The following is a 26,675-nucleotide window of genomic DNA, read 5'->3' as shown; positions in this document are numbered from 1 at the left end:
ACCCTCACCCTCCTCCTCCTCCTCCCAGTTTATGAGATAGAATTTCAATCGTCTCTCCTTTTCCAAACTCGTAAACGGTGTAATGAGTTTCATTTGCTTCGGCTACGTTGGGCTCAAACCGCCGAGGTGACCGCAGCAGTGTTCATAAAGATCACAGGGAATCCTCACACACACACTGCTGCTCAGCACATGCCAGCTCCGGCTGCTGGTGACTCCTACATTTGGTGTGAATTTCCAGGCCATTAATTTGGGGAACATCACTTCTAAAGGAAACTGCCCCGACATTTGTGGTTCCTCTTTCAAACGCTCTCCATTAAAAAGCCTCTATTAACCGGCCCACACTGCATAAATCACACAGCACAGACACATGACAACAACGTGCTTTCCTGTCTTTTATTTCAACAAACGCCCGCGGTATGTACAGCAAAACATGCCAACAGCTTTTTTTTAAAAAGTCATTCTGTGAAAACAAATCCATGAACATAAAAAGAAATGTTCTTTTCAATTCTCAAACAATTTGATAACTTTATGCTAAAACGTTCCTACATTACATTTCATGTTTCATCTGCAGAGGATTTGAAGATTTTGGTCAAATGACACTGAGTTTACAGTTTTGTGAGAAGTGCAGTCACATACAGATATTGAGAAATAAACGATTAACTTTAAAAGTGTTACTTTTACTTAAAGGGACTGTTTGTAACTTTTTACACGTATAAATCATTGCGGGTCGGTGTCCCATGCGTGCTCGCGTGTGTCTACGCTGTTCAGACTCAGACGCCAACACAAACTACAGTGAAGCACCAAAACCTCTTGGTTGTATCTAGTGAAGCCCGTCTGTTAAACAGTGTTGGCCGCGGTCGGAGGACGCGGGGGAGACCGTAGCTTTGGTCTCCAGGACCGGAGTCTCTGCTGTACTCTGTTCCTCTGCTCCTCTGCCTGCCTTCACTCACACACCGCGCTCGTTCTCACTCTTTCGCTCCACTCTCACGTGCATGTGCACACACTCCACACTGCAGAAGAGTTAGTAGCTCTGAGAATATCTAGTGAATGAACAGTGGACGTTTGTTCAGAAATAACTGCTGCAGCTCCTCCAGACCAACAGAGGTTTCCCGTGTCTTGTGAAGTGATGAAGAAATGTTATCGTCTCCGACCAAAACTCTGCTGTCTCCCCTGTTCCCTCCGGCCGCGGTCGGGAGGCTGAGGCAGGAAAAGCCAACACTAGGATCAGCATTGATTCATGGAGAGACCATCGTCTGGTCAGCTAACATTACTGCCGAGCAGCTGAAATATAGAGTGATATTGTGCTTTTAGCTGACGTGTGTCGCCTCACTGTGTTGAGCGATGCTCGTTCATGTCTATGTAGAGTGAGCACAAGCGAGAGCAACAGGACGCTGACTTTCGTTGACTTAACGGCCACAGGTGTCACTGTTAACAAGACATTTCTGATTCTTACAAACAGTCCCTTTAAGGGAATTTAGATATGAGTGGATGGGTGAAAACCTGCCGCACAGAACCCCAACGAAGGGGCGTGTCCGATGGTGTGACGTCACTTTGGCTGTGCGGATTCTCGCGACGCTCGCGGATGCAGCGAGCCTGAATCACGCTAAAGCCTTCACTCGTGTCAAAATTCCACATGAACCTCCGGCTACATCCACACTGATATTATAATGTATATCTCTGTACACATTAGCGTATTAGCACCGATTTAGAAATAAACTGCATCCATTCTACCACGCCTGAAAACCCCATATCACATGACCATTCACGTACACTGGGCGTGCACCACGTGCTGGTGTAAACAGGAAGCAGCTTTGTCTTCTCTGCGGTTGGTTGCTTTGTTACAGAAAATACAATGTAGGGAGTATAGACCGCTTCAGTTTGGGTCCATGTTTACTTCCTGTCAGCTGGTTTCATTCACACACACACACCCCCACACACACACACACACACACACGTGGAAAAACATTTCAAAACTATGTTAGAACGTTAATTGAACCTTTGTTTGGATTTTTACTTTGGTACTTTGCTCTCCGGCTGGATAGGCTACCTGTGCTGCATGAATATTGATATCATGAAGGGAAAAAGAAAGTCATTTTCCGGCTCTGCGGCACACACAACAACCCCGCTACCGGGTGAGAGAACAAGGAACCCGAGAAAGACGGGCCATTCTGCATGCGCTGCCTGCGCAGCAGAGCTGGCCAAAAACGGCAACGCCTCACCCTCTTTGAGGGAAAGGCAGGAGAATTGTCAGCGAGGGACTAAATAGCAAAGCGGTCCGTTTCATAACTTCAATTAATAAAGTCAATAAGATGGTAATCTGCATGAGAAACGATGCACAACAAACAAAATTCAGTTCTAATAATCAGGTTTCCACTGTAAAAGGGCGTCAGCAGTGTTTTCAAACGTCTCCGTTTTAGGGGTTCTAAAACGCCGGAGTATAGTGTGGACGCCAGGCTCCGTCCTTTCCACGCTTCCCCATTTATTGTCTGTGTAAGCAGCCGTGCAATGCATTCTGGTAGCGTGGTGGTGCGATTCGAGAGACGGGGGCGTCACGTTCGCCGCTTCTCATTTGAATAAAGTTGAGTTCTAGAGGCTACTTAATGCAAATCAGGGGCGTGCGGAGTGACTCACCGCCTCTGGAAACTTAAACTAAACGTTGTCGATCCAAAAAAGAAGACAGATTCATCAACTGCGTGGATTATTTCTTGCATAAACTGTTTTTCAGTTAGTTAGATGGTAATCTGCATGAGAAATGATGCACAACAAGAAAAATTTGGTTATAATAATCATCCGCTTACAGTGATACCAATTTGACCCGGACAGATGTGATCACTAGGATCAGTTTCCACTGTTAAACGGCGTCAGCAGCGTTTTGTTTTAGGGGTTCTAAAACGCGTAGTAGTAGTAGTTGTGCGGACGTCATCAGGCGTTAACGTAGCAAAAGTTATGCGTTAAAGGTCCCATATCGTGCTCATTTTCAGGTTCATACTTGTATTTTGTGTTTATACTAGAACATGTTTACATGCTGTAATGTTCAAAAAAAACTTTATTTTCCTCATTCTGTCAGCCTGAATATACCTGTATTTACCCTCTGTCTGAAACACTCCGTTTTAGTGCATTTCAACGGAATTGCAATGGAATCATGTTGCTAGGCAACAGTTTGGGTCCATGTTTACTTCCTGTCAGCTGATGTTTATTTACATACACTGCAACAGGAAATAAACTGGGACGCATTTAGAATTTTTACATTTAAAACCGTGTAATGGTCTAAATATTGTAGATTTGTGACATCACAAATGGACAGAAATCCTAACAGCTTGTTTCAAACGCACAGTTTCTGAATATGAGCTGTGTGTATTTCTCCGTATATTGAGCGTTTTCATAGTTTAACAGTATTTATATATCACTTAAAACTGCTTTATAATGTAAAAGACATGAAAATCTCACTTTTTACAATATGGGGCCTTTAAAACAAAAGTGTGGATGAGGCCTCTGCTTCATTAACAGGATTTGAAGATTTCTGTCTGATGTGCAGCTGTTGTAGTGACTAATGTGCCACATCACAAACACTACAGCTAAACAAGATGTTTCTGTTTTCCAAACTTCTATAGACGTGAAATAATCAGATGCACTTTGCAGCTATTTTTTAGAATTGTTTAGGCATTTTAACGACCTACAGAAAGATTGCAGCTGAGAAAAACCTACGAATTCTACATGTACAGCCTCTGCAGAGTATTTTGGGACGTCATATTTATTTAATTTATTACATTTACAGGCCACTAGGGTGGAGATCATGTTGTTTATTTTTAACAGAGCAACTGTTTATACTGCAGACATTTTTTTCATTCCACTTTTCCCAAAGATTCTCAAAGATTCCGATCAATGTTTTACTGATAAACTGGAAACGAGGACATGTGATGCTACAGCTGAGAATAATACAGAAGTTATTAGTGTCCTTCAAACATTTCAGGACTTGTGAAGGGTACATTTCCTGTCAGTCTTCAAGCAGCAGCCATGTTTGTTTATTGACCTGAAGTGAATTGACTTCACCTTCTTCCCCAGTCCCACCAGACCACTTTAGGTCTGCTGCTTTTATCTAAAACCTTCTAAAAGTTCACCAAATCTTTGGAATTTGAAATGGAAAACATGCAGGGAAAGTTCTTTTTTTTTTCCATGGACAGACAATAACAAACTGTGTCCAGATGTTTAATTTACAGATTTTTGCCCAGAAGGTCTAAACAATGTGGCTGAGCAACTTCCACAATGTCTAACTGGCCCAAACCTTTCCAGACTGTTTATTTGTAAACTTTCCAAGTTTCTCAATTCATTGAATGCACTATTCAGGACTTTCCAGACCTGTGGAGAAACACGGTTTCATAACGAGGCGTTTAGGGAACCTCAGTGTTTTCGCTTTTTGTCTGTTTTAGTGCTTATCTGTCCTCAGGGGGGCTGAAATCACAGCAGCACCGGGGTGGACGTGAAACCGGACACCTGCAAAAATCTGTTTTTCCCGTTTAGTTTAAAATATCCGACTGATACACAAACGCATCCCTTGATACCCAAAAAACTCACTGGCTGTAAAAAAACAACGAGTTTTACAGAACCACACTGAACTCACCACAAACTCTCTCATTCACACAAACACACATACCTTTTTCTGAAAAAAACAAAAGGATTATAAACAGTGTACAGCACCCCCCCCTTATTAAACCCTTTTCCCCTGGAAACACTCAGCTAATGTTTTCCAAAACCCTCTTTTTCCTGCCTTCGTCGCTCGCTGCCTCGGGGGCTGAAGGGGTCCGCTCCATATTGTCTTCATTAAAGCCGCCGAGCATCGACCTGGTTTGGAAACATGGTGTGTGTTTGAGGAGGAGGAGGAGGAGGAGGAGGCTGCCGACTCCTAAACCACATTCTTTAAATTCCCTGTAAACAAGAGAGAGAGAAAGAGAGAGAGAAATGAGAGGGGTGAGGGAGGGTACATGGGTGAACACACACACACATATAAGAACACAAATACATTCACACCAACAAACGAAGGAGGAGGAGGAGGGAAAAAAGGGTCAAATTCATCACATTAAAGTGGGATACAAAACAAGGCCAAATACACACACATACATATACTGTATATATATACATATGTATATATATGTATATATATGCACATATATATACATATGTATATACACACATACAAATACAGGTTTAGTTTTAGTTTTCATATATTTAGATTTAGTTTGTTTTTGTTTTGGCGACTCCTCTGGTTGCTAAAAGAAGTCTGATTGTATAGAAGTCTCTGAGAAAATGAGCCTACTTCTCTCTTGATTTATTCCCTCAGTAAACATTGTAAACATGAGTTTATGGTCTCAATCTCTAGTTTCAAGTCTTCTTCAATACAGCATGATGTTCATTTAGTAAATGATGGTCCCATTTAGAGTTAGATAGACCATAAAGCAGGGGATGCTTTAGGGTGGGGCTACCTTGTGAATGACAGGTCTCTACCACGGCGTTGTCCGGTCTGGGAGTCGTCCGTGTTTTTCGTCTTTCAACTTTAACCCTTTCACTGTGTGTTTCCCTTCATGAAAGTTACATTTTGGTCGCTTAAAAATGCCTTATTCAGTGTTCGGTTGTACTTAGCTCCACCCTCTAGTGTCACTTCTGGTTGCAAAGATGGCGACGGCCAAAAACCAAGACGTGACGGCCAAAAAACGAGATGCGATGGCCAAAAAATCAAGATGGTGACGGCCAAAAACCAAGATGGCGACAGCCAAAAAACCAAGATGGCGACGGCCAAAATGCCAAACCTGAGGCTTCAAAACGACAGTCCACAAACCAATGGGTGACGTCATGGTGACTACGACCACTCCTTATATACAGTCGTTGGGCTCAATGTCACGAGAGTTGATGGAAATTCATGCGGTCTCCTTTATTCGGTAGTGATTTATTATAGCCAACAAACTAAAATGAATTTATCCATCCATCCATCTGCAACCGCTTATCCCGTTAGGGGTCGCGGGGGGGGCTGGAGCCGATCCCAGCCGACATTGGGCGAAGGCAGGGTACACCCTGGACAGGTCGCCAGTCCATCGCAGAATGAAAAAAATAAAATGAATTTATGTTAATTTTTATTTCATTCGTTTAAAACCAGGACACATGGTTTTCCGTTTAATTTTAGTGTCTTAAAGGATATCGTTTTTATTTAGTTCCAGTTTACTAAAAAAATATTTTCAGTTTTAATTTACTATAATAACCCTGAAACACACACACACACACACACAAACAAACACACACTTGTCCCAATAAAAATGCAAAATAACATCTGGCCTCATCGCCACCGGAGGAAATACAACATGCAAAAAGGGAATCGATATGGAAATTACAACGTTCAACACTGCAAGGTCATTTGCATGACGACACAGATTGGTTTCCATGTCTGACACACATGCATGCACGCACGCACGCACGCACGCACGCACGCACGCACGCACGCACGCACGCACGCACGCACGCACGCACGCACGCACGCACGCACGCACGCACGCACACACACACACACACACACACACACACACACACACACACACACACACACACACACACACACACACACACACACACACACACACACACACACACAGTTTTGACACAATAGCTGCATTATAAAGTCTAGTCGCTGGTTTGTTTTATACGTTACACTGCAAACAATGCCGCTTTGTTTGTCTATTGTTATGTTAAATTGCCTGATTGAGAAAATAAACATGTTGCACAAACACGTGCTCGGCTGATGAGTAATTGCCCTGACGCAGTGAGGGAGGATGTCCTGTTTGTTGGCCATTGTGGAGCTGTCAGTGGAGTCCTGTCATGTTCTGCCCGCAGTAACAACAGCTTTATCGAGGAACTGTTTTTAATGTTTCCATGTGTTTTTCCTTCCTCTGGATGCTGATCACTCCGTATCTTAGAGAAGGTGATGCCACTGGTGTTTTCATTTAAAGCTACTTTACACAAATACAAGCACAGATTTAAATATCAACACCCAGAAAAAAGTGCACTGCTCATGTGCTCAAACAGAGGCGTTCAGATCAACAGAAACCTCCGGATTCATTTTAACAAGGCTACATGATGTAGATGACTCCCACTAAAAAAAAAACCCTACAGGTTCATCTGGCCAAAAACGTTCTTTCTACCGTTAAGCCCACGACTGTCCAGGAGGAAAACAGGAAATGACTGTTGCTGTGATCCGCAGTGTTATAAAGCTTTGTGCGGTGTTTTGGCGTTTGATAAACCTTCAAACTCATGGATTACTCATCACTATGGAGATTTCCGACCATTTTATTCCAACAACCCCCCACAGCCCTGTAAGATGTACACAATCGTGATAGTGGATCTGTGAATCTATAATGAATAACAACACATTCTCACTCCCAACCAGTCAACAATCAAATCGTCAGACTATGACGCTCTAGGTAACCCTCTAGCATTAGTTTTGGACATGTCAAGGACGGCGTGTCAGTTTTTTTTTTTAGGTTTACTTACACATCAAAACTACCTGGTTAGGTTTAGGAAAAGGTAGGGGTTTGGGTTAAAATAACTACGCTTGTTACGTAAAATATCTAAGTTTAAAATAACTAAGGTAAAATAAGTCAACGTTGACTTGGTTTCACACGGGACACAAACAGCGACCTCCTGTGTGAAAGTCCTGTTATTGATTGACCCGTTCAACCTCCCCTCCGACCTGCTCTACACGGACTATCACGCTCTTTATACGCCAGTTCAGCCGGTTAGAATGTTATTGGGTCATTAGATGGGCGTTATCAGTGGTTATAAGTCTTAGAGATGTGGGTCAGTAGGGGCCTACTACACCCACTAGTAGGTTTTATCATCTATTCCCGTGGGCGATCACTGAAAGAAGGAATAAAAGAAGACGACAGCGACCTGTAGTGACCACAGTTATTATGACAGGAGCAAAAGGTGAATTCAGGCGCTGTAGTATAGACGGAGTGAATATGTGGTGGAAGTTGGAGGCAACGGATGGGACACAAAACACAGTACTTTCACCCAGGAGACCAACAACGCTGTGTAGTTGTCTTTGTGTTCACAACCTTCAATTTCACTTTCCCTTTTGAGATGTATGTTAAACCAAGACAATCTTTTTTTCCTAAACTTAACCAACTGGTTTTGTTGCCTAAATCTAAAGACGTTAATCGTTTTGTGTTCAAACGTAATGTTTTATGCAGTTTGAACGTAGTGTCGGAATGTGTTGCTTTTAAGTTTCGCTCTCACTTTTACAACACGGTAGTAGGCGTAGTAGGGCCCCTACTGACCCACATCTATGGTGCTTATAGCGAGCGATGAACATTTAAGTAAGGGATAATGTACAGCGAGCTGGTCTTTATTGTGAAAGAATCCCCGACAGGGCGATGCTGCACCCCGAAGCGAAGCGGAGGGGTGTCTCATCGCATTAGTAGTTTTCAATAACATGCATAAAACAAAGTTGTGATTTATCAAACGTATATCTCTTATTCAAGATAATATAAGGTTATGCAGAAATGGCAGCAAAAATGGTTAGGAACGGTCATTTACACACAAATTTGATCTTCTCACAATTTATAGATATAAGGCCCACTGTCAACTGATGGGTCCCCAGAAAACAAATTGTAAACACTGGACTAAAAGATTCATTTAAAAATGTGAAAAAGTAGCAGATTCTTTCATCCTCCCCCCCCCCCCCCACCAGTTCTCTCACTCTGCTTCTGCTTCTTCTCTTTCCAGATGTAGACAGTAAATTCTGGTAAAGTGACGAGCGTCCACGGGGGCCTCAGATATTTACTACCTGCAAACGTTAATCTATCACAGCATCTGTGGGTGGGTTTTATACTGCATGTGTGTGTGTGTGTGTGTGTGTGTGTGTGTGTGTGTGTGTGTGTGTGTGTGTGTGTGTCTGTGTGTGTCTTGTTGGAGTTTGAATGTGTACATATGTCTTCTGCGAGCATGTCTTGGGTGTATATCGTTGTGTCGATGTGTATGTCGAGCATGTTGTCAGCACAGGGGAGAATTAAGGAGCACGAGTAGCAGGATGTAAAGATGCTGCAATATTTCACTCACAGAACACACACACAGAACACACACACACACACACGCACACGCACACGCACACACCACACCCGCGCGCGCGCGCACGCACGCACCCACCCACCCACACACACCCACACACACACACACACACACACACACACACACACACACACACACACACACACACACACACACACACACACAGAGATAAGATACAGTCACACAGAAAAGCTGGCACTTTACACACACACTATCTTCACACTGATGAAGCTGAACACACACCAGCAGCCCCCGGGGGAAATCACGCTACCAGAGTCTCGTAAACACAGAGTTGTGAATGCACACACAGTCAGACAGCTGCTGCCGCCTCTGACAGTCACCTAATAAAAATCACATTTTAATTGACACGCCCGCTTAACAAGCCTCAGTGTGAATGCATGAGAGAGAGAGACAATAGGAAATACTGAGTAATCCCCCAAATAGGAAACACTAGAGAAGCACATTCAGCCTTTCTATTTGAACACTTGTCACCGTGTTTATAGTTTGTTTATTCTATCAGTATTCAGTTTATATCGGGATGATAATAAAAGCAAACTGATGTCTGTGAGAGACGTGGTAGTAAAAAGGCTGTTTGATGACTTATTAGACACGTTAGCAACGTGGCTCTAATGTCTATCCAACACTTTGGTTCTGAGTAAAATACATTTACAAATGGTCAATAGATTGTTATTAAATTTGTTGCAGGCAGCTTATTTTTGTTACTATATACACTATCAGTTAGCTTGTGAATCTTCATCCATAATAATAAATCATTATTTAGTAGTTGATTATATTTGTAATTTTAATCTAAATCTGCAAAGTGGCTTCAAGTATCAAATGTTTCCCTCTGATCTGTAGTGGAGTAGAAGTATAAAGAAGCAGAAAATGGAAAATCCCCAATTATAATTTTGAGGTACTTGTATTTTACTGATACCCCTTTCACAGCGAGGACTCAACCAGGGTTGATTGTGTGTCTGAAAGGGTTAACCCGCGTCGACTGACTCGGCTTCGCGACCCAGGTTGAGAGGTGGGTCGGACCAGGGTCGATTTCGATGTGAATGGCACGGACCAGGGTTGCTAACAAACGGGGCGGGACAAATGAGGGCGCACAGTCCGTGACGTAACTGTCACAGGGCGCCGTGGCTCATAAACAAACTGTGGGACGGCAGCAGGAAGGATTTCAGACACACCGGAGGTGAACGACGAACGAGAACACGGATGTGTGGCGAGACATCGTGGTATAGGAGCTGCTGGCTGTCCGCGGTGAAGAAGAAAAAAGCGTTAGATGACGGGACGGTGAGGGACAATGTAGTGTAATGTTAAACGAACATAACAGGCATCCGCCGTTACGTTACACGGAATCACACCACGTAATCCGACCACCTCACGAGAATAAAGTCATAATATTATAAAGTAGTAATTTGACATGTTATTTTCTTATTTCCTCGTAAAGTTATGACTTTTTTCTCATAAAGTTATGACTTTATTCTCGTAATATTATGACTTTTTTCTTGTAAAGTTATGACTTTATTCTCGTAATATTACGACTTTTTTCTCGTAAAGTTATGACTTTATTCTCGTAATATTATGACTTTTTCTCATTAAGTTCTGACTTTATTATCCCAATATTATGACTTTTTTCTCATAAAGTTATGACTTTTTTCACGTAATATTGCGAATTTTTTCTTGTAAAGTTATGACTTTATTCTCAGAATATTACGACTTTTTTCTCGTAATATTATGACTTTTTTCTCGTAAAGTTATGACTTTATTCTCGTAATATTATGACTTTTTTCTCGTTATGTTACAACTTTTTTCTCGTAAAGTTATGACTTTATTCTCGTAATATTATGACTTTTTTCTCGTTGTATTACAACTTTTTTCTCGTAAAGTTATGACTTTATTCTCATAATATTACGACTTTTTTCTAGTAAAGTTATGACTTTATTCTCGTAATATTCTGACTTTTTTCTCGTTATATTCTGACTTTTTCTTGTAATATTACGACTTTATTCTGAGAATCTCAGATATTTTTTCCCTCAGTGTGGCCCTAATACTCCGTAGTACATTCTCTCTTTGGCCCTCACTGCATTAGACTTGTATACTATATACTCAGACTATAAACTGTTACCTTCATCACAATGATCAAATGTTTTGCGGCTCAAGACAAATTTTTTTTTTTTTTTTTTGCCTAAAATGTCTCTTTTGATAGTAAAGGTTGCTGAGCCCTGGACTGTTATAGAGTAACAGACAGTCCCAGTTCATCACATTATCAAGCAATTAGCAAACTTCATGAAATATAAACTAATTTTTCATGTTTCGATAAACTCTTATATTATCCAACAGTTGCCACATGTCCAGCTGAACAACTTTAGTAGGTCGACTATATGAAGCAAATCTTTGCTGGGATGGTGGAGTGAGAGAAATATACATTTCAGTCTTCAGAAGTGTCTTATCCGTTTGTAAATGTTGCCTATATTATCATATTAGATAACACAATGTAGTCTGATATATGATAAACGTGTACTACAGGTAGACAGAGGAGGAAAGGTTCATGTTGATGAATAGATGCTGTAAATCTGTATGTTGTCTGTATGTTTTTGCATATATTACAGCTCCGTATCTGAATTGTCCTGACCAGGGTTCAACCCGGGTTGACTGGCTTGGTTTGAATTGACAAAAGGAGGGTTGGACCAGGGTCAGATAACCCTGGTCCAACCCTGGTCATTGGTGTGAAAGGGCTCTAGGTTAAACATATGGGTTTGGTACATGACACATGCTTAACGAAAATGAAAAAAAAAGGAAAGGGATTTTGGAGATTACCGCGTTAAAATTCAAAACTTTATGGTCCATTCGTGCCGGCAGATGTGGACAGATGTGGGCAAACACACGTAAACATACATAAAAACTCACACTGGCCAGTTTCTCAGGGAAACCGATGTTTATAAGCAGCACAGCACTTCCAAACCAGAGAAACACTTATCCACCCCGATGATGTCATGTGTGTGTTTGCCTAGAGGTGTGTGTCTTTGTGTGTGTGTGTGTGTGTGTGTGTTAAAGCCTATTCTTATTCTGCGTTCGTGTGTGTGCATTAGTTAAGTCAGCAGACATGTGGGTCCTTTCTTTAAATCAGAGACAGAGACAAAAAAAAGACATTTAAAATTATAATACGCTGACTTGTCATCCGTGGTTTTTGGTGTCTGCTTGTTGTGTGGTTAAGCGCTTTGTGACAGAACTAAAGAAAAAAAAAGCCCTTTCTGAGTTGACGGAGAGCAGAAGTTGGTAGAAGAGACATGAAAGAAAAGAGAGAGGACATAAAACAGATGTGACAGGTTGAAAGCACGACCAAAACTTCAATGAAAGAAAGAGCTGTAAAATCAATACATATTTACAATAACTATAAATTCAATAAATTTACAATCTTAAAGGCAGAATCAGCTCTGACTGACTAAGCGAAGGCAGGAAAGAGAAGAAGGGACCTGATGGGACGTAGCAGCCGGTCTCTCTCCATCTTTAGCTCGTCTGCCTTTCATTTCTCCCTCCCTTTTATTCTCTCCATCCACCCATTCATCCACCCGATCCCTCCGTCGCCCCCTAATAAAAGCCGTATGACTGGAAACCAGCGATGCTTTCAACCCCTCCGGTTGGGATGATTTAATGCGAGCCAAACAGACCCAACTGAATTTCGGCAAATAAACTCCTGTTCCCCTGATTTGATGTGACCTGGAGTTTCTCAGAGTACACGACTTAATGCTGTTTGGATAAACCGCGACAACATCCAACAGGGCTTTTGTCATCTGCTACAGTAAGATGACCCGTTTCAATTTATGATTTTGTTTTAGTTGCTAATTGATACCATATCCACTCTAATGCAGATTTGAGAACACATATTTGTCCCACCGGCTTTCCGTTCACACTGAGCTGAAGCTTTTCAACCACCAGTCTCATCTTGTAGTTTGGATGGTGAAAGCTGAGCTATGTAAAATAAAATAGCTGTCTTAGCCTGTCTTAGCTTTCGTAGACATGGAGGAGAACTTACAGGGCACCATCACCGAAAAGCTCACTTTCTGTCACCTCCAACTCTCCGTCTTGTTTCAGTGGAGCTCATTACACAATACAGTTGTTGTCACTATGTTCTTCTGCAAAAGCAGTGATTTGATAATAGCTTCAAGCGTGATATACTGTATACTCATCACGACAAAAACTGGATCTGCATACTTTTTACTGCAGCCTCCAAGGTGAGGTGAGGAGCTGGTCATCTCAGTGGAGGGAAAGTTAAAAATTATTAAAAACAAAACGTCACTGGTACACAAATCAATAAAAGGGCTAGACAAAATTAAAACTTGTGTTTATAGGCAGCATAACTATATTTCCTTTTGTGTGTCTGAACACAAGCTTGTTCAGACACACATTTATCCACACAAATTTTTACTGCTAGAGGGATTTTGCAGTCCATGTTTATTTGCCCACAAAAGCTGTATGCTGTCAGCCTGTACCGTGGTGGATGTATTAACGTCTCTGCTCCCAAACAACCGGCTATCGGCCAGTAGCTAGTAGCGCTAGTAGCATGACATCAACAGAGTTGAATTGAGTTGTAGACTACATACAAAAGCACAGGACTCAACCTCTTCTACATCCATGGTCTGTGGTCTATTGGACCCTCTTCTACATCCATGGTCTGTGGTCTATTGGACCCTCTTCTACATCTATGTTCTGTGGTCTATTGGACCCTCTTCTACATCCATGGTCTGTGGTCTATTGGACCCTCTTCTACATCCATGGTCTGTGGTCTATTGGACCCTCTTCTACATCCATGGTCTGTGGTCTATTGGACCCTCTTCTACATCTATGTTCTGTGGTCTATTGGTCCATCTTCTACATCCATGGTCTGTGGTCTATTGGACCATCTTCTACATCCATGGTCTGTGGTCTATTGGACCATCTTCTACATCCATGGTCTGTGGTCTATTGGACTCCATTTTGGATCCTTGAAAAAGTTTGAGATTGCTCTCAAAATCTGTGTGCTGGATTTTTCTAACTTCCATATATGTCCATCGCTCACTTTATGCTCGTCTGGGAAGCAGCTGGGCAAAATGTTTATAAATAAATAAGTAAATAGTTATAATAGTATACATATTTATCATATTTTGTTGTTCAAGACAGGACATTTCGGTAGAGACATTAAATATGACAATAGAATAGAAATAATTTTGTTTTACTTTTGTACGGCACTTTGTAGGCGGACATTTTACTGGCGCTTTCAGTCCAAAATGGCGGAGGCGTAGCTCTGCTGCTGGGCACCGACATTTCAATGGAACGAACAACTGACTTTCACTTCTTATCAATATACGTTCTTTGGTACAACTGTATAGCATTAGCATGTTAGCTGTAGCTAGCTAGCCAGCAGTGCATCTACTGAGTGTGTGCGGAGAGTTGTCTGTGTTTTCCTCTCGTCTTTCTAAGTTGTTGATATAGACCCTTATATGGAGAATTATTCTGCCTCCACCTACGCTCTGCCCCAAAAACATGTCATCATGTTTCCTAACTAAAAGGAGTCTATAGTCAGAGATTTGAGCTGCTGCCGTATTGCTCCGGAGTGCTCCTCAGGAACCAGTTGGAGCAGGTTATGTTAACTATGTCCTACTGATCATGTTTTGTATATACATGTACAAAATATCCAATCACAGAGAGTGAAAGGTGACAGAATTGAGCTTGAACCTGAAGACCAAGCAGAAGATCCTGCCTGGTCACACTTCATACCTGACGGAGGCAGTAATGGAGAAGAAGAGATTTAGTAGCATTTCTATTACTTTTGGCTCTTCAGTGTGGAAAAACAGCAATAAAATGCTAAATGTTGTCATCTGACACATCTGAAAGTTGCCAGGTTGAGTGCATGAAGGAGTTTGAGAGGGCTAATTAATCAAAGAACAATATCTTCTTCCTCAACAACTACTGCTGTGATGCCTCTTTACTACAGAAGCAGGGTGTCGAAATTTCGTGGATGAAAAAAAAGTCAAAATAGCTCACTGGAGTTTAATCGACTAATCGGTTGTTTTGGTCGTTTTTTATGCTATTTTCATGCTGAATGACTTATTTCCCAGAAACTTATGAAACCTCTTATTAGATTTAAAGTGGTGCTTTTGTGAGATTCTTTGTGGAGAAACTCAGTTTCACAGATCTGTAAATCAATGAATCGATTAGTCGACAAAAACTTATGAATGTTAGTCGACTAAGAATTCCTTTGGTCGAGGACAGCCCTCCCGGAGATCTAAAATTTGGGATATGTGAGCGATAATTCCACATTTTGAAATAAAAAAAAAGAGTTTTATCTGACCTAACCAAATCTAACTGACATCACTATCGTTAACATAACATAACAGAAACAAAGAACAGTTCTGACTCAGATATTCATGTCTTTTTTATCTAGTAAAGCACATCAAAAATACTTCACAAACATACTTTGGCTTTTATAGAGCATTTGCCAAAGAATTCAAATGAAATACTTTGACCTAATCTGTCATGTCAGACATGTCAACAGATCCGGCGGCAGACAGAAATCCGCGGGCGGGCATTTGATTCCTCACAGGAATAATAAATGTAATATATGTCATGTAAATTTGCCATTATCGGCCAATAATTTATCGGATGGATATATATCATGCATCACTGCATAAAAGCAAAGCCTTGAATGTAGGATAAATGGAGCTGGAACCAACTTCTTTTATGCATTGTTTGATGTTTAACAAGAAAAAGACAGTTTGGACTTTTGTGGTTTTGGAGGAAACAAACTCAAGCTTCAGTTCTCCAAGGTGATTCAACACAACCTTTCAACCTAAAACATGGTGATGTGACCAGATCTTTTGCCATAATTAAGTCCTCCCGGGCTCGTATCACAAGCCAGTGTTTCAGCACCTTCCATTCAATCGGTCAGACTCAGAGAATGGATAACTGCTGTGTCAAACATTAGATTTCACTGATGAAGGGAAAGGAAGGAGGATTTCCTGTTGGTCTGCGGTTAACACTTCCACACACCGGATCTTCAACATATTTAGATCTCAAAAACCCGGCGGCTATACGCAGCGTTGGGAAAATTAACTTGACTCGTAGATGCACTCCTCGCTTCGTTCCTGACCTCGCCCTCTCCCGCCGCTCAACTTTTCTCCTACGTTTCACCCTGCCGGAGGTTCTCTCTCGGGTGCTGTGGGCTGTCAGCGCCGAGACCAAAAGGGCCGTCTTTAAGGCTTAACCGCACGGCTACACACTCTCAGATTAATATACAAAACACACATATAAAGGAACATATAGAAAGATGCAGAAAGGATAAAATACCACATGTATGAAGACCCGGGGTCTGATTGAGGTTGTGGGTAAAAGAGCGGGGTCAGCGTTGTATTCACACACACAAAAAAGGATGTTAAGAGCCACAGGGAGGGAAAAAAAGAGAAAAAGAAGAACAAGTCATACTTTCATCCCACACAGAGATATATAGAAACAAGAGCAGACACATGAAACCACACATAAAAAGAGCAATGCTGAGACAGAAGGGCTTTAGGTGAGCGAGGGTTCAGGGAGACACACACACACACACACACACACACACACACACACACACACACACACACACACAACACACACACACCTGTTTACCCTCCACACCCACACAAACAGACGCACCTGTGCATCCACACACACACACTCACCTTTGATGGTGCTGATGACCTGGTCCAGGTGTTTGGTGTCGTTGCGGTCTGGTCGACAGCTTGGGCTTATCTCCAGCGAGTAGTCGGGTCCATACTCTGTAAAAAACTAGACATCACATGACAGCGATCATTATGAGAAGTTCTGGATTTATGGATTTTATAAATCTCTTTTTCTTATTCGCAGTAATACTTTCATCCCTCACATCTGCACGCAGCCACTGCAGCAGAGCGCCAAAGTACACGTTCTCCTCTTTGTCTCTTTTTTTAAAGAACGCAGCTGCTTTCCTGGAACATTTCGGGGCTCCGTTTGGACTTTGAAGAGTTGGATTGTGAAACTGACTGTTGATGAATATTTACACCGGCTTTCAGGGATTAGTTCCTTAAAAAAAAACTAAAATACATTTAAAACAGCGGAAAACATCAAAAACAAGCTACACTTATACTATATATATTTATTCCCCCGAATTATGGATTATATTAAATTAATTTAAAGTAGCAGTAGTATTAATAATTAATGTTAGGAGTGAAAGTAGTAGTAATTATAGTTTTCTCCTGTATATGAAGAGTGCATAGCCACCGTGACGTCACCCATTGGTTTGTGTACTGCCATCTTAAAGCCCTGAGTTTGGCATTTTAGCCGTCGCCATCTCGTTTTTTGGCCGTCGTCATATTGGTTTTCGGCCGTCGCCATCTTGTTTTTTGGCCGCCATCATATTGTTTTTTGTGCAACCAGAAGTGACACTAGAGGGTGGAGCTAAGTACAACCGAACGCTGAATAAGACATTTTTAGGCGACCAAAATGTTATAATTAACTTTCATGAAATGAAAACACACTGTGAAAGGGTTAAAGTTCTACGAAGAAAACACAGACAACTCCCGTACCAGACAACGCCGTGGTAGAGACCTGTCAATCACAAGGTAGCCCCGCCCTAAAGCATCCCCTGCTTTATGGTCTATCTGACTCTAAATGGGATCATCATTTACTAAATGAACATCATGCTGTATTGAAGAAGACTTGAAACTAGAGATTGAGACCATAAACTCATGTTTACAATGTTTACTGAGGGAATAAATCAAGAGAGAAGTAGGCTCATTTTCTCAGAGACTTCTATACAATCAGACTTCTTTTGGCAACCAGAGGAGTCGCCCCCTGCTGGCTGTTAGAGAGAATGCAAGTTTAAGGTACTTCTGCATTGGCTTCACTTCTCAGACCCGGAGGTTGCCGCCTGTTTTCTCCTTAACTTGATCACAATGACAATGCTAACATGCTAATGTTTAAATGATCAGGTATAATGTTTTTATTTTAGCGTGATGGCATGATAACAATTGCTCAGTAGCACTGGACACAGAACGCAGCTGAGGCTGATAGGAATGTCATTATTTTTTGCAACTTGGTCATTTGGAGAAGTTACAATTTTGATCTAATGACAGCACTAGATGAAAAGTCAGAGGATCACATTTCCATAACAATTCATCCTGATGGAAACACGAATGTCTACGCCAAACGTCAGGTCAAATCCATCCAATAGTTGGTGAGATATCTCACTCAAAACCACAAATGTGAACCTCATGGTGGTGCGAGGGGAAAAGCCAGGGCTTCACCAAAGACATTGGGATTCATCCATCAAATTTCATGGCAATCCGTCCCAATATTTGTTGAAATATTTCAGTGTGGATCAAAGTGGTGGACCGACCGACACTACCATCCCTAGAGTCAGGCCACTAGTGGATGGACACATGTTCCTTATATATTCTGAAGTCAGTGTGCTGTCTAGGAGTTGCATTAATGCAAACAAATGTATGAGACGGTCTAGTCTGGTTCATGTACAGAAAGAAGATGTAATGCAGAACACAGAAGAGGAACCACAAATCAGTCAAACTTCCACTGGACAGCCTGGGCCTCACCAACAAGAACAAAAAAAGAGCCTGAGATGATTTCAGCACATACCAGAGGCTCCTGGCATTTCATGCAGAGTCGGACTGATTCCATGAAACAAAACCAGCCAATATACAAAAAAAAGAGAAGAAAAACAGGTGGAAATCCAGAGAGTGGGTTCAACCAGAAGTTAAAACCAGAGCACGTCAGTTGAAAAAAACACATTTCCAGGGAATTTGTCGGGGCCGTGACTCAGTGCCATGAGAGCAAAACAAACTCGGAGGCCAGGTCTGACCACAAGTGCGTCAGCCCATTCGCAGCAGCGACTGTTGTGAAAGCCTTGGACACAGGACTCAGCAGAACACACCGAACGAGTCGAAAGCAAAAGAGTCCTGCAAACATACTGCAAATATAAAAAGTTTGTCTCTAAAATGAAGTTCTGTTCTCAAGCTATAGTCAAAAGTTGAGCATGAGAGTTCATTCTGAAAGGCTGGAACTAGCCAATGTAGATCCATTTTCTTTCAAATAATCAATTAAACATTTCACAACTTAAAGGGAGGGTCTATTATTTGGGGTATTTTGAGGTGTTTATATCATTCTGTAGCATCACAATGGAGTTCCTTATGTGTCCAAATCTGAACATTAAAATTTTGATCGAAGTATGTGCGTTTCAGCGTCAAAAGGCTATTGTCCCTTCAAGCCCTTCTAAAAACTTTTTCCTACGTGACCTGACGTAGGTTTCTGCATGATGACGCTGCTACATATTAGGGATGCACCGATACCGATACCAGTACTGTGCTCATGTACTCGTACTCGCAAAACGGCTCCGATACAACAGCACCGATACCACTTTACGGCAGCCTGACGTTGACCTCTCGTCACCATCTTTCGGGTCCTATCGCACGCGCTCACGCTCCACCTCCCCAACGGTGCAGGCGAGACGGGCCGGTGGTGCACCCGAACTTTCATTGTGCCACGGGGTTTTGCTTGCACCCTCTGAACCGCACACGCGTTAGACTCCTTAGTCCGTGTTTCAAGACGGGTCGGGTGGGTTGCAGACATCGCCATAGACCCCTGGCGCCTTTTACGTGGGCCGAGCCCCGCCCTGGGGGCACGACGCGGCTGGGGCGCACTGAGGACAGTCCGCCCCGGTTGACAGTCGCACCGGGAGCAGGGGGCCCCGTCCCTCCCCGGCGGGGAGAGAGGGCGCAGCGAGAAGAAGCACCTTCGCCCCGAGCCTTTCCAAGCCGACTTAGAGCCGGTCGCGGCGCACCGCCTCGTATGCCGGACTCCCCAGCCTGAAAAGAAGTGGTATCGGTGCATTCCTAGTACATATACATCCTTATAGTCAGTGTATTAACATTATACAGTATACAGTAACTTAGATTGCGGTCAGTGTGCTCCCAGTTTATAGAAGCAGACAGGAGTACCGGTACAGAAGCAAAGCAATGTACTGCTGTGGACGCCACGTTAGTTCAGATCAGAAAATCTCACAATAACACAATCAGACTAACCGATCGAAGCAGCGGTAGACCAGCAACTACTCTGTTCTGTGAGGGAAAATGACTGTTTTTGTGAATGGAGTCTGGTGGCTTTGAAGAGAGCAATATAACGGCTTCAGTTCCCCGTTGGAAATGGCTGTTTGACGGCGAGGTAAAGCGTTGAAAATATTCTAAATATACTGTAGCGTACACTAGGGCTGGTCGATATAGAGAAAATCAAAAATCACAATATTTCTGACCAAATACCTCAATAGCGATATTGCGACGATACTGTAGGGTTCTGTACTGTTAGTGCTTTTAACAAAATATTTACACAATGACATTTTTGAATAATAATTATCAGTGATGTGGATATAATGACTAAGTGGGTAAAAGCAAATAATAGAACAGTCAGGTGAGTTAAAAAATGACAGCCTTTAAAACCAGGAAAAGACAACACTTATGCCATATTACAATATCCAAAATGTAAGACAATATCTCATATCATGATATCAATATAATATTGATTTATTGCCTTGCCCTAGCGTACAGTTAAACTGATATTGATCTTCAATATCAGTTTTTCTGCTGCTCCCGTCCACAGCTGCTTTACCTCTACCTAGCCGATATATCACTCTCTTCAAAGCCACCAAACTCCATTCACAAAAACAGTAATTTTACCTTACAGAACACTGTAGTATACATACAACGCCAGAAAAAATCCAAACTAACCCTTTCAATTATTGTCGACTCAGCTAGTGCTAGCGTTCACATGATTCATAACCTTACTGATTAGCTTACTACCTACGTCACTGCTTTTTGCTAACAGCGTGAGTGGGCATTTCCATTTGAAAAAAAAACAAAAACGGAAAAAAAACAGATGGACCCGCCCTTTAAAGGTCATTTTCAGGTTCATACTTGTATTTTGTGTTTCTACTAGAACATGTTTACATGCTGTAATGTTCAAAAAAAACTTTATTTTCCTCGTACTGTCTGCCTGAATATAACTGTATTTACTAGGGGTGTAACGATTCATCTACTATATCGATGTATCGATTTATATTCCTACGATACAACTACATTGATAGGTACTCGGCAAGTTGTTCTTCACAGGAGACGTATATCGATATAAAATCGATTTGAAACGCAAAAATCGATTGTATCGATATTAAGGATTTGCACCTTGTATTTAAGGACGACAAACTTTATATGAAAGTGATTTTAAGCACTTGTATTAGTAAAGAAAACTCCGGTTCTCCAGACATGCGCTGGCTTGCCAGCTCTGCCCTCTGCAGCGCGAGTACGCATCCATGACTCCTCCTCTCTCACCCGGTAGAGCTGGAGGGAGATGAGCAGTGGTCTTCATGAGACGGGAGTGGCTTCACCCACAGGAGCTTTCCCCGTGCGCTGTCGGTTTTTCATTCAGAAAAAATTACTTTTCTTTCCCTGTCATGATATCTATATACACGCAGCATCAGCCTCAGGTATCCAGCCGGAGAGCAGATGCTCCGCGAGGTGAATCATCACGACGGGAGTAAAGTAAAAACGTCTGTCTAACATAGTTTTAAAATGTTTCTACAGATGTTTTCATGTATGAAAAGAGCCTAAATGAACCCTCTAGGTGGACTACTTGATTATTATAAGTAGATTATTTAAACAGCGTTTGTATAGGAATGATTATTGTCCCAAGCTGTTTGATATAAGCGGTTGATCAGTGTGTTATTGCTCTACAGTTTATATTGAAAATGAGAACAGAAGCAGCAGGTTAAACCACTGTTCATTTAACTTGAATAGAAATTGGTTGATTATATTTTTTGTTAAATATTGCACTGCCTTGTATCTTGAGAACTGAATCAGCAGGTCATGCAGTTGCACTTTTTATTACTTTTCAAATAAAAGCTGTATGTATTTGACATTAATCGTTGTTTACTTGTTTATATCCATAATTAATTTATCCCTGATTCCCTTACAAGAAAAACTTTGAGGAATCCTGACCAGTATCAGATATTTATTTCACAGTCACACTGATTGAATTTTTGGCAAAAAAAGTTACTGTATCGATTTCAAATCATTGAATCGTATCGTATCGTATCGTATCGTATCGTATCGCTCTATATGAGCCAAATATCGTCCTGAATCGTATCGGAACCATGGAAATCGTATCGTATCGTTGTAAAAATGTATCGTTACACCCCTAGTATTTAGCCTCTGTCTGAAATGCTCCATTTTAGTGCATTTCAACAGAATTGCGTTGCTAGGCTACGGTTTGGGTCCATGTTTACTTCCTGTCAGCTGATGTTATTTACATCCACTGCAACAGGAAATAAACTGGGACACATTTAGAATGTTTATGTTTAAAACCATGTAATGGTCTATATATTGTATATTTGCGACATCACAAATGGACAGAAATCCTAACGGCTTGTTTCAAACGCACAATTTCTGAATACAGGCTGTGTGTATTTCTCCGTATATTGAGTGTTTTGATAGTTTAACAGTATTTATAAAGACTTAAACCTGTTTTATAATATAAAAGACATGAAAATCTCACTTTTTACAATATGGGACCTTTAAATTCATATTGATCGTCTCTGACTCAAACTAAAGGCCGTAAGCACTTCCCGAAATGTGAGACTGCTCCTTTAAGTTGGCGTAGCGATTCTGCAAACATCCCGTAATGATTTCTGCGCTAATGCCACGGCCCGCCTTAAAGACGGGAATATCTTGTTTTGGATTGAAACCCTTTAGTGGATTAGATGGATGTCATTAGAGAAGACTTCAGAAAGTCTGTATTGGCAACACACACACACACACACACACACACACACACACACACACACACACACACACACACACACACACACACACACACACACACACAGAGAGAGAGAGCTGAGCCAACATGCAGTAGGAGTATTACTTTGGTGTACTTGAAAGACAAAGACTACTCTGTCTTTGTTTAATAGCCCCGTATGTGTGTGTGTGAGTCAGAGAGAGGGAATGCAGACGAAGGTAAGAGTGTGTGTTTGTGTGAAAGTCCACAGATATTTGGTTTTGTGAGTACATGCCTACCAGCAAATATCCATGGTGTCTTGAAGTGTGTGTCTGTGTGTGTGTCTGTTTCCAATTAGCTCCGATGAGTTTCTGTGTCTTACCTCCGGTCTCAACAGAGCTCAACATGAGAGTAGTTACTTAACACACATGCACACCCTGCAATGTATTCCCCATGAACCCAGTGCTCTGTCTCCTGCTGTCCAGCAACACACACACACACACACACACACACACACACACACACACACACACACACACACACACACACACACACACACACACACACACACACACACACACACACACACAGTCTCCTGCTGCTGGCGTGTTTGGCTTGGATGACCATGGGGCAGAACGAGAGAGGTGCAGACACTCCTAAGAGAAACATTTCCCTGTAATATTTCTATAATATTCATACTACTTTTTAGACTACAGGAGTCAGTAACGAGAAAAAAGACGACAAGCGATGCTGAATAAAATAAATGATAAAAGAGAGACTTCAGTGCCCGATCCAGTGACGCAAGCGTATCTACGTCACCTGGACAAGGTCAAGAGACAGAAAATACTCGCTGACTGGCTCCAGTGTCTCTGGAAGAGACACACGGAGAGATAAACGGTGGAAGGTCTCTGATTATTTACCACGGTCCTTAACATGGACCCTCTGCCCATCACTCACTGAGCTTGTTTGTATGAGAAACACTGGCCTTGATGCAGAGGACGCTGTGTGTGGATCTAAATGTTTTAATAAGGGTTTTGCAGCTTATATATATAAAAAAAAAGCAGTAAAAGATAAAGTTGTAATAATACTAGGACTGTCAAAGTTACCGTGTTAATAACACATTAATGCAACTTGCGATTTTTAGGTTGTAGCGGCTCAATTTTAAAGCTAGAGTGAAGATACTGGTGTCATATGAAACTAGAAACCTAAAGAATCCATTTTACCAACCAAGTCATGCCTGTTTGTCGCAAAAGAGGTTAAATAACGCTCCAAAGTTAGGCTAAATTTTGGCAAGGAAAAACTGGTATGGCCATTTTCACAGGGGTCCCTTGACCTCTGACCTCCAGATATGTGAATGTAAATGGGTTCTCTGGGTACCCACGAGTCTCCCCTTTACAGACTTGAACAACAGCCACAAACTAGAGACCTAGAGCATTCAGAGGATGGATGGATCAGACTAGAGACCTAGAGCATTCAGAGGATGGATGGATCAAACTAGAGATCTAGAGCATTCAGAGGATGGATGGATCAGACTAGAGACCTAGAGCATTCAGAGGATGGATGGATCAGACTAGAGACCTAGAGCATTCAGAGGATGGATGGATCAAACTAGAGACCTAGAGCATTCAGAGGATGGATGGATCAAACTAGAGACCTAGAGCATTCAGAGGATGGATGGATCAGACTAGAGACCTGGAGCATTCAGAGGATGGATGGATGGATCAAACTAGAGACCTAGAGCATTCAGAGGATGGATGGCTTTCCTAGCTACATTGACAATAAGGGGGTTTCTGAGCAGTTTACACAACACAAGTGTTCGCCATCCAATCGCCGAAAAATGCAATTCTTGCAGAAATCTCAAAATGTCAAAAGTTTTTGATCACAGCATGTCTTTTTCTATGGTGTTCCTCAAGGTCTTGGTGTCTTAATGTGGTATTCTGGAGGGATTATTGATGTTCTAAACCCTGATACTTTCACTATTTATTTTAATTCATTACTTAATGAATTCATGTCCCCTTCTTTCTCATAACTTGACACACAGTGCTGAGCAGCATCTCAAATTAATCTTTAGGTTCTAAGCTTTAAGATGATGTACACCACTTCTATGACATCTACTGTTGACCTGCTGTACCCCCCTAAATATCCCCTGTTCCCCCCTTAAAAAGACTACAACGGTCATTGTGGGTCTCAGAGGGTTAAAGCAGCAGTAGCAGTGGTGCTATAATAGTACTTGTATGGCAGTAGTAGCAGTAGTAGTCCAGTTAACAAACTGTATTAATTGCAGTTGTAGTAACAGAAGTTGTGATCGCAGTTGTAGCAGTGATAGTACGTGTACTTGTATGCATGAGCCCATCTGTTGACAGCAGTGTGTGTGTGTTTGTTTTCACAGCGATCAGCAGGATCTCCGGCTATGGAGGATGCCGAGCTGCACAGCGGAGGGGAAAACGTCTCAGAGAACAAATGGACTCTGTCTGCTATCAAGCTGCTATCTAATAAATGTTTTCAACAAGGAAAGAAAAGCGGCCCGATGCCCGAATCACAGTCACATAACGCACGTACACCTCCCTCCCTCCCTCCCTCCCTCTGCATCTGGACTCTCTCCCATCCTCCCAGCCTCTTCATCAATCCATCTTTTATAGATTCATCTGTCAGTGTTCCTTCTGAGGCAACAAATACTAATGGGATGAACAAGTTTTTCCACCATGATGAGTAAAACATTCTGTCTCTAATATATTAATACTGTTTAAACTTTGAATGGTGTCACTTTATGTATTCTATGACCAATTTTTTCCTTCAGCAGAGAAAGGTATATGATCATGTAAGTCTGCTTAATCTAAAAGAGTCTACTGCTCAGTTCAATATTCTTTACATTTTAAACTGATAAGAACACTTGGCAGCACTGCTTGTCTATTTAACAAGATTACATTTATAACTTTATAACCTGCCGACCTTTTTTTTAAAACCCACCATCAATATTTTGCCTTGATATACAGAAGATGACGGTCAGCATGCCCCAGTTTAGAGAAACAGACAGGAGTACCAGCACAGGAGCAAAGTAATGTACTGCTGTGGGCAGCAGCAGAACAGATTTTTGCCACCTAACAAAATCAATATCAGTTTAAGTATACACTATATTTAGAATATTTTCACCACTTTACCTTGCTGTCAGACAGCCCTTTCTGACTGGGAACTGAAGCTGTTATCAATGCTTTCTTTAAAGCTAGCAGACTCCTTTGACAAAAACAGTAATTTTACCTCGCGGAACACGGGAGTTGCTGGTCTACCGCTGCCTCGATCGGTTAGTTTGTTTGCGTTATTGTGTGACTTTGGTTAGTTTGGATTCACCAAGTGCAACTGCGAGGTAAAATTACTGGTTTTGTCAATGGAGTCTGGTGGCTTTTGCGAGAGCATAGATGGATACGTCTTGAGTTCCCCGTCAGAAAGGGCTGTCTGATGGCAAGATAAGGCGGCGAAAATATTCTAAATATAGCGTACACTTAAACTGATCTGTTCTGCTGCTGCCCCCGTCCACAGCAGTACATCTCTTTGCTCCTGTGCTGGTACTACTGTCTGTTTCTCTAAACTGGGGGCGTGTTGACCGTCAACAACTGTAGGTAATACACTGACTATGGAGAAGTACCTCATACAACCACACTGAGAAACACCCAAACTATCCCTTTAATGTTTGTGAGTGATAAGTTAAATAGTGAGAATTGTTTTCTTGCTGATATCGTCTC

At 41.8% G+C, this 26,675-nt stretch overlaps 1 protein-coding gene across 1 annotated transcript in view; it reads right to left on the bottom strand.

Moving 5' to 3' along the window:
* Nucleotides 1-379: 379 nt before the first annotated feature.
* The window catches only part of hdac8 (histone deacetylase 8), a 51,898-nt gene continuing 25,602 nt past the window's right edge, over nucleotides 380-26,675 (bottom strand). Inside the window, exons 10-11 of the mRNA XM_074623228.1 lie at nucleotides 16,809-16,914; nucleotides 380-4,923 (exon numbers count right to left, since the gene is read on the bottom strand). Of these exons, the coding sequence (XP_074479329.1) occupies nucleotides 4,901-4,923; nucleotides 16,809-16,914 (129 nt within the window). The 3' untranslated portion in view covers nucleotides 380-4,900. The remainder of the gene's footprint in view (nucleotides 4,924-16,808; nucleotides 16,915-26,675) is intronic.

Source organism: Sebastes fasciatus, chromosome 22 (genome assembly GCF_043250625.1).
Source record: "Sebastes fasciatus isolate fSebFas1 chromosome 22, fSebFas1.pri, whole genome shotgun sequence".
Lineage (NCBI taxonomy): Eukaryota > Metazoa > Chordata > Actinopteri > Perciformes > Sebastidae > Sebastes > Sebastes fasciatus.
This window is presented reverse-complemented; position numbering and strand designations above follow the sequence as displayed.